The sequence below is a fragment of the Sorex araneus genome, chromosome 5 (genome assembly GCF_027595985.1).
Source record: "Sorex araneus isolate mSorAra2 chromosome 5, mSorAra2.pri, whole genome shotgun sequence".
Classification (NCBI taxonomy): domain Eukaryota; kingdom Metazoa; phylum Chordata; class Mammalia; order Eulipotyphla; family Soricidae; genus Sorex; species Sorex araneus.
This window is the reverse complement of record NC_073306.1, coordinates 108282271-108301434: the sequence shown is the minus strand read 5'-3', so window position 1 is coordinate 108301434 and position 19164 is coordinate 108282271. Positions and strand designations below refer to the sequence as shown.

The following is a 19164-nucleotide window of genomic DNA, read 5'->3' as shown; positions in this document are numbered from 1 at the left end:
AGACCTTATTAAGTGTGTTAACAGGATATACCAGGAGAGTAGCACTGCACTGTTGCACTGTCATCCAGTTGTTCATCAGTTTGCTTGAGCGGGCGCCAGTTAATGTCTCCATTGTGGGACTTGTTGTTACTATTTTTGGCCTATCAAATACGCCGCAGGTAGCTTGTCAGCTCTGCTGTGCGGGCAAGGATATTCCTGGTAGCTTGCCCGGCTCTCCAAAAGGGACAGAGGAATTGAGCCCAGGTCGGCTGCATGCAAGGCAAAGGCCCTACCTGCTGTGCCATCACTCCAGCCCATACCAGGACAGTACAATTTCTTATTCCCAATTCACAAATTATTTTGGAGAGCCATACAGTTGAGAGCAGTCGCGTGAGACCCTTAATGTTTACTCATTATTAAAGATGTTAAGATATTCATGGGAAATGGTGATTTCAGGATCACCTGGCTTCACCTGGCTCCGTAACCTGCCCCTGCCTGTTCTGGGGCTCAGCACTCAGGGATCACTCCTAGATCACTCAAGGGACCATAAGGGGTACCAGGGGGTGAACCCTGGTTGGACACATGAACTGCACAAGTACTGCTGTACTCTACTCTCCAGCCCCTGCTTTTTTCCTTCCCCCTTCCCTCCCCCCACCACCCGCTAAATTGACCCCAAATCCCAATGTTACCACTCTCGTGATTTAGTCTTAGGCTAGAATGACTGAAGTACTTACTGTACTAGTTGTTGTAAAACACATGTTATTCTAATTAGATTTTCTCACGGCTATACAAGAATGTGCAAGGTATATTAATACTTTAACAATGTAAATATAACATGAAAAAGTCAAATGAGTTTTAATAGACTTTAAAACAGTGTACAAGTATAAAACACTGGTTTTGTATTTCAAAAATTGGAGGAAGATCCAGTCATTAAACAGTCTACAAAACATATGCCCGTAGATTACATAAAAGACTATGTACAATATAAAAAGAGCTGAGAACAGTCTTCACTGTAAAAATAATTTAAAACAAAATTTTCGATTTAAAATATTATCTATAGCACATAAACACATCATGCAAACAGAAAGCTAAATATACTGCATTCTTTAGTGTAGCCAAATAAATTCAGATGTAGACAGACACCTTAAGGTAGGGAAATGGCCTTTCATTAAAATTTTTCCCCTCTGGTAGCAATAACCGTCATAGTTTGTATTTATACTTAAAGAACAGCTGTATTTCAAACCTTTTAAAAAGTGTAATGAAGCAACATGAGAATACTTAGTAATTTGGTACTAATGTTGAGAAAGGTCTGGAAAATAAATGCCTACTGTGCAATTTTTTTGAAGTATGAACTTTTTTGAAAGGCTAGAAGCTTTTGCAGCTCAGAAAGTTGATCTCTAGTTTTAAGGCAGGCTAAGCTTTTAAATAAAGACACATTATAGGGATTTTTTTTTACATCCATTAACTATTCTGCTATTACAGGTTCATCAGGTTCATCTCCATAACACTAAGCTAGTAGTTTGGTATTTATTAAACCATCCTCCCAACAGGAGACATACTTACTGGCTGAGTTATAATTAACATCTTATCACTTTGGAACCATAATTAGGAGCCTGTTGCTCATCACTAATGGAAGAAAAGAAAAGCAACAGTCCAAAATATTACACTCTTCCCCAGTTGAAGTACCATTATTATAGATTCATAAAGACTTTGCATATTCACAACTTGGCAGTTTAATACTTGTGGAAAGGATCAATGCAAGCTCTACCACAGTGATAGGTATTAAAACAATGGCAAATATTCTCAAAACTAAGGGGATCTGGGCAGGCACTATTGTTTCTAAAGCAATTGAAACATTTCCAAAGCATTTATTTGTTTTTCAGTATAGTTTTATGAGCCAATATAGAATAGACATTACTGTATGTCCACAGGAAGTACAAAAGCCATCATCATTTGAATACACTATTCAATATTCCTGAAATTCTTAGCACCAAGTCTTACTTTAAAAAGCAAAGACAACTGAGTGCTCCCCCACATACTTTCTTCTACTCACATTGCACGTCAGAAGGTTTTAAAAAGTTAGCTGCCACAAGTTTTGGAAAATGCCAGTGTTTAAAAATAGGTAATTGTGCTAATAATGAATCACAAGTTTAGCAGAACAGAGATTTTAGGATTTCAAACCATTCAATGTTACAAAGAAAAGTGTGAAAATACCATTCTTTGGTCTAGATAAGCTGTTCCCTTTCCATTAATTTAACATTCCAATGGCTTTTTGAAAACTTTAAAACGTTGGAACTCACTATGCAAAAACAAAATTATATTTACATATTGATGTATCATACAAATGAAGCTTTGAAAAAAAATCCTAACCAACCAGCTGATTAAAGATACTTAGTCCCTTTTTAAAAAAAAGTTAGTGTTAAGTACAGAAATAAGTAAGTTAAAAATTATCCGTGGAAAAAACCCAATTATTTCGCCAGTTTATAAATATTACACCTTTCTGGTTTCCTTGTTCTACTGAGTTACAAGTAAACATTCGTTTTGACATGCTAAAGGTCCTAATGCTGGTGGAACAATTCCTGTACCTGGACAATAATTACATTATGATTTGTTTGATGGACAATTAATGTCTGTTGGTTCATCTTTCATGGGTATAGCTTCATTAACTGCTTCCTGATCACCTCCATCAGCTCCAAGTCCAGTTTCTCCAGCTCTCTCATTAATATCAGCTTCATCTTCCAAACCATTGTAAAATTCTTCAATCTCACTTTCATCTTCTATGGGTTCTTCTAAACTTGGACTCTGGCATGTTCCACTATCACTGTTACTGCCACAAGAGCTAGAGGATAACACATCATCTTCAGAGTCTGAATATACCTCAGCACCATGAAAAATGTAACGATTTGGTGGTAAAAACAAATACTGATTACCTGAAATACAACAATAAAAAAAAATTTGAGTCCATATATTTTTTAACGTTTTCTAAAACTAATTCAGCCTTATTAAGACAATAAAAGGTTCTAGCTTTACCAGAATATCATTACTCAAAGGCTCTTGCAGTGGTGGTTCTTTTAAACAAAGTGTTCAGCGTACATATCTTGGTTTTGCCCAGATTTATAGTAATAATAGTATAACGGGAATCACTACATACCTAATCTATAGACCCCAGTTCAAGAACAGCTCTAGATGTTCTAGTCTGTTTCAGGGGGCCACAACTTTCAGGGGCTTCCCAAAGCATTCACTCTCCAGTTCAACTATTTTTCAACTATTTTTCTCGGACCCCAGATGACTCCTAACTTACAGACTACTAATTAAGTGTACTATTGGACTTTTTAAAGAACTCAAACTCAAAACAGCAAGTGACTTCCAACAAGTCAGTTTTCAGACAAAGTAGTTTGCAGGCCACAACCAAAAGTGCTGCTGGGAGCTAATATCCTGCCAAGTGCTGTGGATCCTGGATCAAACCCAGGTTCCCATATCCAAAACATGAAGTCTAGCCTTATATCTCCCCATGTCTTATTTATTATGCCAGACTTGACTATAACTGATATAAAATATAAATACGTGTATCTTCAAAGTAGCTTTCAAACTTTGTATCACATTATCTCCTAAACTCAGCCTAATGTCATAAGTCAGAATTCACAAAGCTAATTTCACAGCCTGTAATATACTTAATCCAAGAAGGAAGTCATGCCTATTGCCTTCACTTCAGGAGTGTTTTCTCTAGGCCTGTGGTACTTTTTAACAAGAAAGGTAACTGCTTGGATTTAAGCTACAGAAAGCACCCCCCCCCACCCCCCGGTCCGGTACTTCAGTCATCTCTATTGACTCATCCAGTTCTTTAAGGGATCCTATCAGACAACTCACTTCTTTTCAGTTTGGGCCCCGTGCTTTTGATACAGTGCTGCTTTTAGCTAAGATTCCTCTGAAGATCTAAACTGATCTTGCCCGTGATTTTGTTATACCCTCCTCCTGGCCTATCAAAACTTTAAAATTTTACCTCCTTTGGGGGCAGGAGAGAGTACAGCATAGGTTGCCTGCTTTGCAAGTAGCTGACCCATGTTCAATCCATGGCACCCCACAAGCTCCTGTGAGCCCCACCAAGAGCCCCTTGGTGATAGTCAGCCTTGAACACAGCTTGAATGTGAACGAAAAAATAAAATGTCTCACCTCATTTTTGAACCCTCACCCCATGAGGGATACAAGTTTAATGCCATTTGGTTTTAACATTTCATATTAGTCCTTAGATTACCTTTAAATTTTCATAGCGGTAACATGTGCTGTTTTATTCCCATATATAAGAAATTGAGAGAGTAGGGTCTCAGACTTTGCATGCAAGAAGCCCATGTTTGATTCCCTACCACGGGTCCCCCAGTACTGCTAGGAGTGACCCTGCAAGTGACTCAAAACCCAAAAACTGATTGGTTTTAAAACCAAAGAGACTGTCCCAGATTCAGTCTATTGGGGTATTAAGCATTTTTGTGTATTTGATCCATTTATCAAAACATCTTCAAAGAAAATCCAAAGCACAAAACTTTTTTATGGTAGAGATTTATATTACCTGACTGTGGTACCTCTATCACATTCATTATTCATTATGCTTTTTCTAGTTCCCCCTGGGGAAAACTACTTTTTTGTTGATGAGGCTGGTAAATGAACCAAGGCTTCACATGCAAAGAATGTTTTCATATCCTCTGCCCTAAATATCTAGCTACTTATTATTCACAACCAAAAAGCATGTGTTAGATTTTTTGGCGGGGGGGGGGGGGAAAGCCTATACCTAATCATCCCCTCCAAGTTCTACTTTTTTGACAAGCTACAAGGATTCAATAAAAAACAAAATTCAGTTATAGCATGATCAGAATATAACACTTTGTGTTCCCCCGTTTTTATTGACCACACCTACAAGTACCCTGGTGGTGCTCAGAGAGAAGCGTGGTGCCAGAGATCTGAACCAGAGTTGGTGAATACAAGTGCCTTAACCCCTGAACACAGTATCATGAATTAAATTTGTCACTTTCCACCACATAGTAGATTATTGCAACGAAGTAGTATGCTTTCATTAAGTATCTGGGCATTTTTTTTTTAACTGTCAAAAATGTAACTCAGGGTCTCATACATATATGCAAGGCAAAAGCAAATCAATGTTAGGTACAGCAGGTCCTTGTTACAACACTGGTGGGGGAAAGTTTCAGGCCAGGCCAGGGCCACCGTCTATGTGGAGGTTTGTCCAAAATGCATTTTCTCTAATCACTTTGTTTCCCCCTTCATCCCAGTTTATAAGGCATGTCTAGAATATCCCAGTCTGAGTTAAGGCTGTATGATGGGCCTTGCAAAGGAAGTAAGTTTCATGTTTAGGGATGGTTTCTACCAAAGGGAGGATGGATTAGGGTCCAGCCACTCTCAAGCCTGAAGTGGAATATTTAGTTTTCGTTTTTTATGGGTTGTTTTTGGTGTGTGTATTGGGAGGGGGCTGGGAGGCCTACCCAGAAATGCTTGGGGAATACTTGAATAATTAATTCTATTTACAAGTTTAGTATTTTTGGTAATCCAATAAAAGCTGTTGGCATTTTTATTTTGCTTTTGGTAAAACTGGTTTTGCTGTATGTTATTTCACTTTGAGTCTCAGCTTCCTAGATTCTAGTGCCAATATTGAGTCCTCTCAACATCAACCAAGAGAAAAGCCTAGTCAGAAGGATTCCAAGTTAAGCCTCAGAGCAAGTTTGTGTTTTGGTGGTGCCTGGGATTGAACGTAAGGCCATTTTTAATATTAAAGGTGGTAATATACCTGATGCCTTATCATCAGGTATACAATAGCACAGCAGGTAAGGCGTTTGCCTTACACATGGCTGACCTGGGTTGGATTCCTCCGTCCCTCTCGGAGAGCCCAGCAAGCTACCCAGAGTATCTCGCCCCCATGGCAAAGCCTGGCAAGCTACCCGTGGTGTATTCGATATGCCAAAAACAGTCTCACAAATGGAGACATTACTGGTGCCCACTCGAACAAAGCGATGAGCAACGGGGATGACAGTGATAATATACCTGATGAAATGAAAATCAGATAAAACTATGTATACCAGCAGACCTACAGGTAAGAACACAAATCTGAATCATTGTTCTAGCAGGTAAAGCTCTCCTCAAATAATAACAAAGCTCAATATTCAAATTTCCTTCCCTTATTTGTAGCATCTCATTCCCCAAAGCAGCACAATATATCATTAAAAAAGTATTAAAAAGCACCATTAAAAAGTAAACTGCTTCCCCAAACCATGTAAAACACCACTGTTAATATTTCTGTAACTTATTCTCAACTTTTCAGTTTCTCTAAACACAAGCAAAGCATATTTAGCTGCACAAAGAAGCCCTATCAACGAACTGCCAAAATTGCTCATTTCTTGCAAAAGTGTTGTTGAAATAATTACACTTTAAAAGTGGTTCAACAGCCTTTCTTACCATCAAGCCGTTTACTAATTTGTTCCTTTGCAAGTCGAGCAGGCCAGCACTTTCTCACTGTTTCTGCAACAGAAGTTCTTTCATTCTTCTCCACGGTACTGGAGCTAACACTCTTTAAATCTGGGCTCTCCAACTGTTCAGTAACACTTTCACTGCTCCTAGTAGAAGTTTGTACATCCTGTGGTTTTTCTTCCATACAATCTTTTGATTCAGATGCATTTAGATCATCAATACTACTCTTTATTGCTTGGTCTAAAAATGTGGCAATCACTGAAGGATCTGGTGGTGAAGTTCTTTCTGGCGATGTTGAATCTTCAGAAATATTAAGAGGTGTGGGTGGTAATTCTGACAAATGAGCCAACTCTTTCTGTGTTCGTGGAGGTTTTTCAGTAATTTCTGAAAGCTTTATAGGGTTGCAGCAGAGTTTGGCATATTCACCACCCAACCGATGACACAATTCATTAATTATGACATCACAGTCTCCAAGAAGCTCTACATCGAAATGCAGATGAGGCAAAGGTTCCCTATTTATTAATATCTGAGGCACTTCATGGGGTATGGAACCTAGAAACAAAGTAGAATAATTAGGAAAAGGAAGGAAAGCTAACAAAGCCAGAAAGCACTATACAATAATCTAAATGAATCCTAAAAAAAAAGAAACCTTTTGTGAATACTAAAGGTTTCACAAATACTGTGGTTTGTGAATAATAAGCAAGTCATCAAGTAACTAAAGGAGCTAAGCATCTTTTAGATTCTACTCCTGTCACTTGGTTACTTCTGGACTATCTTTTTTGGCTTTTCCACTCTGTAACTTAATTTTCTTGTCTGTTTAATGGGAATAATAGTAACAATATGTAATGCTCCTGTGGATTTAATGAATAAACATATCAAATGAATCATACTGAAACAGCTCCTGATAGTCTATGAAAACTCTTAACATAAAGGAGCCCTGAATTTGTATGTTTAATACAAATTCTACTGTATTGTACTTTAATAGAATTTCTTGGCAAGGCAGAAATATTCCATATTTCTTATGGAATAGCAGGGGGAAAACCAACAATGTAGAATTGGGAGTTTTCACTTCTTATTTCATCTCAACTAAGGAACAGAGTAGGGGGCAGGGGCTGGAAGGGCTGAGCCACATCTGACAAGTGTTCTGGGGACCATGTGCAGTGCATATGGATCAAAGAGTCCAGCTGCATATAAGATAACTGCCTTAAACCCTATACTATCTCTAGCCCAAATCAGTTATTTCTGTGTCTCCTGCCCGCAATCCTATCTTACATGAGTTCATTGCACATGTATCAAGAAATATATTTACTTAACCTAAAATCAATTAAATTTGAAAGATCAACTACTCAAAACTCAAGATTGAACTATCTCTTATACTAGTTGAAGCTAAAAGCAGCAACAGAAATTCCACTGAAAACGTTATGTTAAATTGGTTATATTCATAAGCATTAGAATTTAACAAGATTAGTGTTCTAATCTTCATGAACAAGAAAACTAAATAGAAGAGGAAAGTTTGACTCTTTGCCATGTTTTTAGCCATGAGACAGAATATGATTACTTGGGTCTACTGTTAATGACCTAACCCATAGCATACACTTAAAAAGGTCCTCTATCACCAACTTACTTGGAATTAGTGCTACTGGTCTTACTTTCAGGGAAGACCCAATAACGATGAGGAGATCAACTTCATCTTTGTCATATTTCATGGCTCTATGAAACTGTTCTGGTAAATTTTCACCAAAAAAGACAATTTCTGGTTTCATGATAGCAAGACGTTCATCAGCTGGGCATCGAGGACATCGAGGAACCACCTGAGTGTTCCAGTTTTTGGTTAATATTGGAAAGAGAAAAGAAAAGCCCAAGTTAGAAATAGTCAACATTTCTCTATTTCCTAAGAACCCATTTCAAAATTATTAAAATAGAGAAGCTGTGGATAAATCCAAGGAAAACTGGATATACCCTGAATGTCAATTCTCAGTATCAATGAATCTGTTATTTGTGAGGATATTTCTCAGTCTTCTGACCTTGTTTTCTATCCTGTGCCTCCCATACCCATCCTAAATCTGGCCTCCCAATTTAGGAAATCTTATAGCTGTTTTCCATTTGGAATATCTTGAGAGCCCAGAAAAAAATGGCCCTTGTTTAAGGAGCACTAGTATAGACTGTTTTGCATGAGGAAGTCAAGAATTTGATCCCAGCACTGCCAATCCCTGGAAAACCACAAGTGTACAACAGAGGAAGAAAGGAGAAAAACAGCTTTTGGGTGGTACGAAGGGGGGTGGAAAATACTCACTGTATATTAAAAGAAAAACTGATAGAGAATCCTTTACAAAATAAAAATTTTATGAAACAATCATTGCTTGAACAATTGTGTCCTCAGGATTATACATTTAGTAACTATGAAGCAGCAATATATATATATATATATATATATATATATATTCATGTTCATGTATTTTCTTGGTTCTGGGGTCACACCTAGCTCAGGGATCACTGATCACTATCATTCCAGCCTCTGAATCATTTTATTCTTCACATTTCCCTGTAGGTTTTTTGCTTGTTTGTTTTGGGCAGTGAGCATACAAGAAAAACATTTTACAATGTCTTTTACAAATGTTTTCAAGAATTACAACTAATTTAAGATTCCAAATCTGACAGGCATAGAAATGGAAAGGAGAGCCAGTGAGATCATTAAAAGGGCTGGAGAACATGCTTCTTCTGTAGGAAGCCCAGGTCTAATTCCCAGCAACACATGGTCCACCGGTGTCATCTATCCACCCCTCACCCCACCTCCTGACCCGATACTGGTAGTTAAAGCCATAAGCCAAGAGCTGGGTGTAATCTAGAGTACTTAGAAGACATAAAAGCACAATTCTAAAATAGTGATAAATTACCTGATTAAAAATATCTCCTCGTACAGCTTCACAGTCAACTTTGTATTTACAGATCAGGCAAGATGCTGTAGCAAAGGAACCTAAAAACAAATATGCAGCTTTAGCAAGGTATTTTTATTTCTTTAGCATATGAAAAGTTTTCATATATGTACACAGATATGTTACGTTTTGTAACAATCCATCAGGAAAGATAGGAAGTTGAATTTTTTTTTTCTTTTTGAAAAGGTCACACCTAGCAATGCACAGGGGTTACTCCTGGCTCTGCACTCAGGAATTACCCCTGACAGTGCTCATATTAATTAATTACCATATGGGATGCTGGGAATCAAACCCGGATCGGCCATGTGCAAGGCAAACACACTACCCACTGTGCTATTACTCCAGCCCCAAATTAAAAATTTTTAAGAAACTTTACAGAAGACTCTAGGGGATGAATCATGCGTACGTATTCATGCATATTATCAAGAGATATATATGATATCAGGTATATTATGACCATATATAATATACACACAAAAACCTGCTTTTAAACAACTGTGGGTTTTAGAAGTTTAGATATACTAGTACCTCAGGTAGGCAGGCCATTTGCCAAGGTTTGATCTCCGGCACCACATAGGGTCCCCCAACCCTGACAGGAATGATTCCGGAGCACAGCAAGGAGTAAGTCCTAAGCACAGACAGGTGTGGCCCCAAAAACTAATACCCAGATATATAAGAAAATTGTCAGCACAAAACTAACATTACCAAGGAGGGAGAAAGAATGAGCTGGAAAGTGTAGAGGAGGCCCAATGAACTAGGATACAGGATTATTGGCAGACTTGGTGAAGGGCATGGTGTGGTATAACACTGTATTCCCTAAAACATATTTAGTCCTGCAAACCAATGTTAATAAAAAGCGAGTGTTTTCAGGGCTGGAGTGATAGTATAACTAGTAAGGCAATGCCTTACACAAGGCTGACTAGGCATCTCATTTTGGTTCCCCCAAGCACTGCCAGGAGTCATTCCTAAGTGCAAAGCCCTAAAACCAAAACAAACAAAATTGTGAATGTTTTTTATAATAATAAAAATCTGTTCACACTCAGTTTATATGGAAATCCTTCTTTCTGAAACATGTTCATGCGAATAACCCAGTTACTTTGGTTTTTAAAGATACAACTCATGATTATACAATTGATACTGCTTTTGCTGTTAAAAAAAAAATTACTCATAAGAATTAAGAAAATGTGGGGCCGGGGGCTGGAGTGATAGCACAGTGGGTAGGGCGTTTGCCTTGCACGCGGCCGACCCGGGTTCGAATCCCAGCATCCCATATGGTCCCCTGAGCACCGCCAGGGCTGATTCCTGAGTGCATGAGCCAGGAGTGACCCCTGTGCATCGCCGGGTGTGACCCAAAAAGCAAAAAAAAAAAAAAAAGAAAATGTGGGGCCGGAGCGATAGCACAGCGGGTAGGGCGTTTGCCTTGCACGCGGCCGACTGGGTTCGATCCCCGGCATCCCATATGGTCCCCCAAGCACCGCCAGGAGTAATTCCTGAGTGCAAAGCCAGGAGTAACCCCTGAACAGCGCTGGGTGTGACCCAAAAAGCAAAAAGAATTAAGAAAATGTAATCCCAGATCCAAACAACTGATATATGATGTCTTGCAACTACTTTTTTGGTCTATAATTGATCAGATAACATGATAAAATAATAAAGCTTAAATTCTTCACTCCTCAGGCAGATGGAATAGAGAAGGGATCACTAAGGAAATGATGGCTGGAGGAATCAGCTGGGATGGGAGATGTGTGCTGAAAGTAGATAATGGACCAAACATGATGACCTCTCAGTGTCTATGCTGCAAGCCATAATGCCCAAAAGTAGAGAGAGAGAGTATGGGGAATATTGTCTACCATGGAGGCAGGGGGAAGGTGGGAAAGGGGGGGGTATACTGGGGATATTGGTGATGGGGAATGTGCACTGGTGTTTAATCACTGTGTGCTTGTAACATGAAAGCTTGTAACTATCTCACGGTGCTTCAATAAAATTAAAAAACAAAATTCTCCACTCCTGGATGGCAGCCTACTTTGGTTTTGTTTTCATTTTTGTGCCACATCCAGCTCTAACTTGCTCAGGGGACCACAAGAAGCCTAGAATAGAACACAGGCATCCTGCATGAAAAAAGCATGCACTGCATCCCTGCCTGCTTTTGAATCCAAATATTTCCTGTGAAACTAAATGAATACATAACATTTTACTAACCATGACATTGAATTATCCTTTGGATTCCCGCAACCTGTTCCAGTGTATCTATGTTCTGAGTATAGTTGCGAAGCAGTTTTCCTTCCTTATCAGACAAGGCTATGAATTTGTGACACAGAGACGGTTGAAATTGTCCAGGATATATTTCCTATATAACACAAATGGTAGAAACAAAGATTACTTTAAAAGAATAATTGAATCATCTGTGTTTACCAAAAATCTACCAGTGATACCTCCATGTATAAATAATTCATAGAAAACATACATGAGCATCTCAAAGCATCTAGTTGGATGCAACACACCTACAAAACAATTGTTGCTATAATATGTATACAACTCAGCAAATAGTGAATGTTGCTCCTTGATGAAAATATAAAGTTGACCCATAAACATATCTAATAAAAATTTGTAAATAATAAACTCTGAAGAAATACACACCTTAGGATACATCAAAAAAATTGTCGGCTGCAAATTAAGGGTTTTTTAAAAAATAAAATGGGAAAAGTTTTAACATATATCAAAGGTCTGGTGACTTCTCTTAAAAGCACTGTCAACATAATACTAATTTTTTAAAATTCATCATTCATCATAAATTGATATCAACCTGTTGGAAGTTTAAAGCTAAAGTTTAATTCCTTACCAAAATTGCTTTCCTTCCACTGCACAGGCACATACTGGTATAGTATATAGTTGCTCATGAATGCTGAGTTGCTGGATTTTGTGTGTGTGTTTTTCCCCCCAAATAATGCTTCAATGCTGTTTCTTCTTTAAAAACAAAGAATTCAGATATACACATGGCAAAAAGATCAGAGAAAAAGTATCAATTTCGGTCCTTTCAACTTTTGACTGTTTTTATTAAGTTTCATTTAGTAAGGGGTGTCTTCTTCTCTACTTTTTCCTTAAGGAAGTAGATTATCTACTTCCTTAATATCCATTAGTCTCCAACCTGTTTTAATTCTAGCAAAATGCCAGATACAACCAAGCCCATCAATAAGGGACTGGTTGTAGAAAGGTGATACATCCCTAACAGTGGAGTATGTAGCCATCAAAATGAATGGTTAGTCTAGATACACTGACCTGAAACATGGTCCATTACACATGTGAAAAAGCAAGTTAGTCACCAATGTGTTTTGTTTTTGTTATTAAGTAAAAAATGGAAATTTTATGCACATATACATAGATGTTTGTATAAATCTCCAAGTCAGTGCACAAGCATCTAGTCAGGAAGAACACAATCAAGCTATCTATATCCATAAAAGAACTCTGACTTGAGTAAGATGATAGATGGTTTGACCTGGTTTCTTGTTTGGGGCCACCCTCATATGCTCCGGGCTTATTCCTGAATCTGCATTCAGGAATCACTCCAGGTTAGGTACTTAGGTGATTGTATGCAGTCCCAGGGATTGAACCTGGGTGGGTGAAATGCAAGGCCCACCTATAGTAATCATGATTTTTCAGGAGCCTGTAGGCCCATGCCCTACCACTTGAGCCATATCCCTAATCCTAAACGACTGACTTTAGATCTGTCCACTATTTCCAATTTAAAATAAATATAAGGGGGTCAGAGCGGTGGTACACCAGATAGGGTAGTTTCTTTACATAACTAGAATTTTTAACCTGTTGAATAACCTGTTTTCCTTCATATAACTAGCTGATAACATTACAGGGACAACTGATTCTTCTTCTAATGCGGATAAGATGAAAGATGCCAATTATTTTTTTGTTATAACCATATTTGAATCTTATTAAATTACTTAACATGTGAGCACTCATTCGATTTCAAATATAGCTATTGAAATAAGGGGCAACTTAGTAATAATATTTTTAAAAAAAGTATGCTGGAAGAACTTTTTTTTTGCTTCACACCGGGCGATGCGCAGGGGTTACTCCTGGCTCTGCACTCAAGAATTACTCCTGGCGGTGCTCAGGGGACCATATAGGATGCTGGGAATTGAACCCGGGTCAGCCGCATGCAAGGCAAACGCCCGACCTGCTATGCTATTGCTCAAGCCCCAAGTACTGTCATATTTTTAAAACAAGCTTTTACCATCAAGTTTACAAAACTCGTATGGCTAGCAACACAACTTTCAGATAAAAAACGAGTTCCTTCATGTTGGAACTGTTAACATGACATGCTAGTCCTGTTGTAAACAAGGTCATCTCATATCTGAACATTCTAAAGCCCTACTAATTAACTAGTTTTTATTTTTAAAAAAGCAAACAACAGGCCGCCTGGACTCCCCGAGACCCTCCAGCCGCCCCAGCCCGTGTCCTCCGCGCCCCGGCTCCTCACCTGGCCCCCTAACTGCGGCCCGCCCTCGCAGGTACTGTCCCAGACCCTCGGCCACGCCCTCCCGACCCCGCTTCCCGCCGCCTGGACTCCCCGAGACCCTCCAGCCGCCCCAGCCCGTGTCCTCCGCACCCCGGCTCCTCACCTGGCCCCCTAACTGCGGCCCGCCCTCGCAGGAAGACACTGGGGGCGTGTCCCGTATCTTAGTGGGCGTGGTCTAAAGTGGGCGTGGCCTCCTCTCAGAGCGCGGCTCAGCTCAATCGGTACTTGTATTTTTTTGAAAATTCACTTTTGCTATCTCAAACACGCAAAATAGCCATTAGCTTAGTCTGACACTATAAAAGCTGTCAGTTAATAAGGGAAGTTTAGCAGGATCAGAAAACCTTCTTTCCACAAGAAGAAGAAGGAATAAATAACTACAAAGCTCCAACTCTATACTTCCGTAACAATATGAAGAAGCAGCGAAAATCCCCTCCACCAAGAGAGGGAGAAGAAAAAATTCCAGAAACATCAATGGGGGCTACTCACATCTACGACCTCTCAGATAAACAATTTAGAGAGGAGATCTGTAGGAGAGTCGACCTACTCCAAGCAACCATGGAACAGACATCCAATAAACTAAGGGAGGAGATGAATGAAGCACTGGAACGGTCCACCAAGAAAATACAGGAAGAAATGAGAACAGAAATCTCAAACCTACGAACGGAAGTCACACAAATAAAGGAATCGGTAGACGAATTAAAAATCTCTCTAGATGCCCTCAACAGTAGAATGACTACAGCTGAAGAAAGAATCAGCGACCTGGAAGATGAGCTGCAGAAAGCTTATAGACAACAACAAATCATGGCCAAAGACCTCAAAATGGCTATAGAGCGAATCAGAGCCCTGGGGGATGACTTCAAGAGAAACAACATAAGAATCATTGGAGTACCAGAACCACAGGGAAGTAACCCCAATGAAAAAAACACAGTCAAAGACATCATTGCTAAGAAATTCCCAGAGCTGGAGAAGGCAGGCATCCAGATACAAGGAGTCCGAAGAGTACCAGCAAAAAGAGACCCGAATAAAAAGACTCCAAGGCATATCATAGTCAGAATGACGGATGCTATGGATAGAGACACAATTCTGCAAGCAGCAAGGTCGAAGAAGGAAATTACATACAAAGGAGCACCCCTCAGATTTACAGCAGACCTGTCAGAGGAAACCCTCCGAGCCCGAAGACAATGGTGGGACATAGTGAAAAGACTCAACGAAATGAATGCCTCACCAAGAATACTTTATCCGGCTAAACTCTCACTCAAACTCGAAGGAACCATACACTACTTCTCGGATAAACAACAGCTCAGGTCCTTCATAGACTCAAAACCAAACTTGAAAGAAGGTCTAAAGGGGCTACTGTAAGACAAGGTGGAGCCACATAAAAACAACAAATACCACAGAAATATGACACAAAATCCTATCACAATAATCTCTCTCAATGTCAACGGCCTAAATGCACCCATAAAGAGACACAGAGTGGCAAAATGGATCCAGAAATTAAACCCATCATTCTGCTGCCTGCAAGAAACACACCTGAACAAACAGAGTAAACATAGACTCAAAGTCAAAGGATGGAAAACAATCCTGCAAGCAAACAACCCCCATAAAAAAGCTGGAGTGGCCATCCTAATATCCGACATCATAGATTTCAGGTTGAAAAAGATTAAAAGGGACAGCGAAGGTCATTTTCTGTTTATCAAGGGATATGTACAACAGGAAGAAATCACACTCTTAAACATATATGCACCTAATGAGCGACCAGCTAAATATTTAAAACAACTCCTAGCAGACTTCAAAGAGGACATCACTAACAGCACAATAGTAGTCGGAGACTTCAATATGGCCTTATCGCCTCTAGATAGATCGACAAGAACAAAACTCAACAAGGAAACACTGACTCTGAAAGAAGAAATTGAAGAGAGAGGCCTAATAGACCTATACAGGGCCTTACACCCCCAAAAGAAAGAATACACATTCTTTTCCAGTGCACACGGAACATTTTCTAAAATAGATCATGTACTGGGCCCCAGAACATACCTCAATAGAATCGGAAAAATAGAAATTGTATCAACCATCTTTTCAGACCACGATGCGCTGAAGATAGAAGCTAACCACTCACTGACACGGAGAATCAAGTCAAACACTTGGAAATTAAACAATTCAATGTTGAACAATGAGTGGGTCAGGAAGGAAATCCAGGAAGAAATCAAAAAATACTTAGAAACAAATGAGAATGAAGACACGAGCTGCCAAAACCTATGGGACGCAGCTAAAGCCGTGTTAAGGGGAAAATTTATAGCTCTCCAAGCATTCCTCAGGAAGGAAGAAAGGGCCCACATAGACAGCCTGACTTCACGACTCAAGACCTTAGAAAAGGACCAGAAAAGGGAACCCAAACCAGATCGAAGGAAAGAAATAATAAAAATTAGAGCAGAAATTAATGACATGGAAACCAAAAAGACAATCCGAAAGATCAATGAAACAAAGAGCTGGTTCTTCGAGAAAATAAACAAGATTGATAAACCGCTAGCAAGACTCACAAAGAAAGAAAGAGAAAGAACCCTAATAAATCGAATCAGAAATGAAAAGGGGGACATCATAACAGAAACCAGTGAGATTCAAAAGATCATTAGAGACTACTTCGAAAGTCTATATGCCACAAAACAGGAGAACCTAAAAGAAATGGATGGATTCCTCGATTCCTACAATCTCCCAAGACTGAACAAAGAAGACTTGGAATACCTGAATAGACCCATCAATGTTAAGGAAATTGAAACTGTGATCAAAAACCTCCCCAAAAACAAAAGCCCAGGCCCAGATGGTTTCACTGGCGAATTCTTCCAAACATTTAAAGAAGACCTGCTGCCTGTTTTCCTCAAACTTTTCCAGGAAATTGAAAAAACAGGAAATCTCCCAAACAGTTTCTATGAAGCACACATCTCCCTAATACCAAAAGCAAACAAAGACACCACTAAGAAAGAAAATTACAGACCAATATCCCTGATGAACACCGATGCGAAGATCCTCAACAAAATACTGGCAAATAGGATCCAACAACTCATCAAAAAGATCATACATCACGACCAAGTGGGATTCATCCCGGGGATGCAAGGATGGTTTAACATTCGGAAATCAATCAACATAATCCACCATATCAATAAAAGCAAAGATAAAAACCATATGATCATATCAATAGATGCAGAGAAAGCATTTGACAAGATCCAACATCCTTTCATGATGAAAACCCTCGCCAAAATGGGGTTTGGAGGATCTTTCCTCAAGATAGTCGAAGCCATCTATCACAAGCCTACGGCAAGCATTATCCTCAACGGGGAAAAACTAAGGGCCTTTCCTCTGAGATCAGGCACAAGACAAGGATGCCCATTCTCACCACTCCTCTTCAATATAGTACTGGAAGTACTTGCGATAGCTATTAGACAAGAAAAAGAGATTAAGGGCATCCAGATAGGAAAGGAAGAAATCAAACTCTCACTATTTGCAGACGATATGATACTATATCTAGAGAAGCCTAAAACCTCTACTAAGAAACTCTTAGAAACAATAGACTTATACAGTAAAGTTGCAGGCTACAAAATCAATACCCAAAAATCCATGGCCTTCATATATGCAAACAATGAGGCAGAGGAAAGGGACATAAAAAAAAGCAATCCCATTCACAATCGTGCCCCAGAAAATCAGGTACCTCGGAATCAGCTTAACCAAGGAAGTAAAAGACCTCTACAAAGAAAACTACAAAACGCTACTCGATGAAATCAAAGAGAACATGAGGAAATGGAAACATATACCCTGCTCGTGGATAGGGAGAACCAATGTTGTCAAAATGGCAATACTCCCTAAAGCATTATACAGATTCAACGCGATCCCTATAAGTATACCCATGACATTCTTCAAAGAAATGGATCAAGCAATCTTAAAATTCATATGGAACAACAAACGTCCAAGGATAGCTAAAACAATTCTTGGGAAAAAGACGATGGGAGGCATCACCCTCCCCAACCTCAATCTTTACTACAAAGCAGTAACAATTAAAACAGCATGGTACTGGAACAAAGGCAGAGCCGTAGACCAATGGAACAGGGTGGAATACCCTGACACACAACCCCAAATGTATGATCATCTAATCTTTGATAAGGGAGCAAGAGATGTGAAGTGGAGCAAGGAAAGCCTCTTTAACAAATGGTGCTGGCACAACTGGACAACCACATGCAAAAAAATGGGCGTAGACCTTGACCTGACACCATGCACAAAAGTCAGATCAAAATGGATTAAAGACCTCAACATTAGACCACAAACCATAAGGTACATTGAAGACAAGGTCGGCAAAACCCTCCACGATATTGAAGATAAAGGTATCTTCAAAGGTGACACAGAACTAAGCAATCTAGTAAAAACAGAGATCAACAAATGGGACTACATTAAACTAAAAAGCTTCTGCACCGCAAAAGATACAGTGACCAGAATCCAAAGACTATCCACAGAATGGGAAAGGATATTTACACAATACCCATCAGATAAGGGGTTGATATCAATGGTATATAAAGCACTGGTTGAACTCTACAAGAAGAAAACATCCAACCCCATCAAAAAATGGGGCGAAGAAATGAACAGAAACTTTACCAAGGAAGAAATACGAATGGCCAAAAGGCACATGAAAAAGTGCTCTACATCACTAATCATCAGAGAGATGCAGATCAAAACAACCACAAGATACCACCTCACACCACAGAGACTAGCGCACATCCAAAAGGACAAAAGCAACCGCTGTTGGAGAGGATGTGGGGAGAAAGGGACCCTTCTACACTGCTGGTAGGAATGCCGACTGGTTCAGCCCTTCTGGAAAACAATATGGACGATTCTCAAAAAATTAGAAATTGAGCTCCCATTTGACCCAGCAATACCACTGCTGGGAATATATCCCAGAGAGGCAAAAAAGTATAATCGAAATGGCATATGCACATGTATGTTCATCGCAGCACTGTTTACAATAGCCAGAATCTGGAAAAAACCCGAATGCCCTAGAACGGATGAGTGGTTGAGGAAACTTTGGTACATCTATACAATGGAATACTATGCAGCTGTTAGAAAAAAGGAGGTCACAAATTTTTTATTTAAGTGGATCGGCATGAAAAGTTTCATGCTGAGTGAAATGAGTCAGAAAGAGAGAGACAGACATAGAAAGATTGCACTCATCTATGACATATAGAATAACAGAGTGGGAGACTAACACCCAAGAATTGTAGA

General features: G+C 39.4%; 1 protein-coding gene across 1 annotated transcript in view; it reads right to left on the bottom strand.

The window, feature by feature from the left end:
• Positions 1 to 810: 810 nt before the first annotated feature.
• SIRT1 (sirtuin 1) overlaps positions 811 to 19164 on the bottom strand; it is a 35589-nt gene continuing 17235 nt past the window's right edge. Inside the window, exons 5-9 of the mRNA XM_004617096.2 lie at positions 11574 to 11721; positions 9339 to 9418; positions 8069 to 8255; positions 6433 to 6996; positions 811 to 2909 (exon numbers count right to left, since the gene is read on the bottom strand). Of these exons, the coding sequence (XP_004617153.2) occupies positions 2581 to 2909; positions 6433 to 6996; positions 8069 to 8255; positions 9339 to 9418; positions 11574 to 11721 (1308 nt within the window). The 3' untranslated portion in view covers positions 811 to 2580. The remainder of the gene's footprint in view (positions 2910 to 6432; positions 6997 to 8068; positions 8256 to 9338; positions 9419 to 11573; positions 11722 to 19164) is intronic.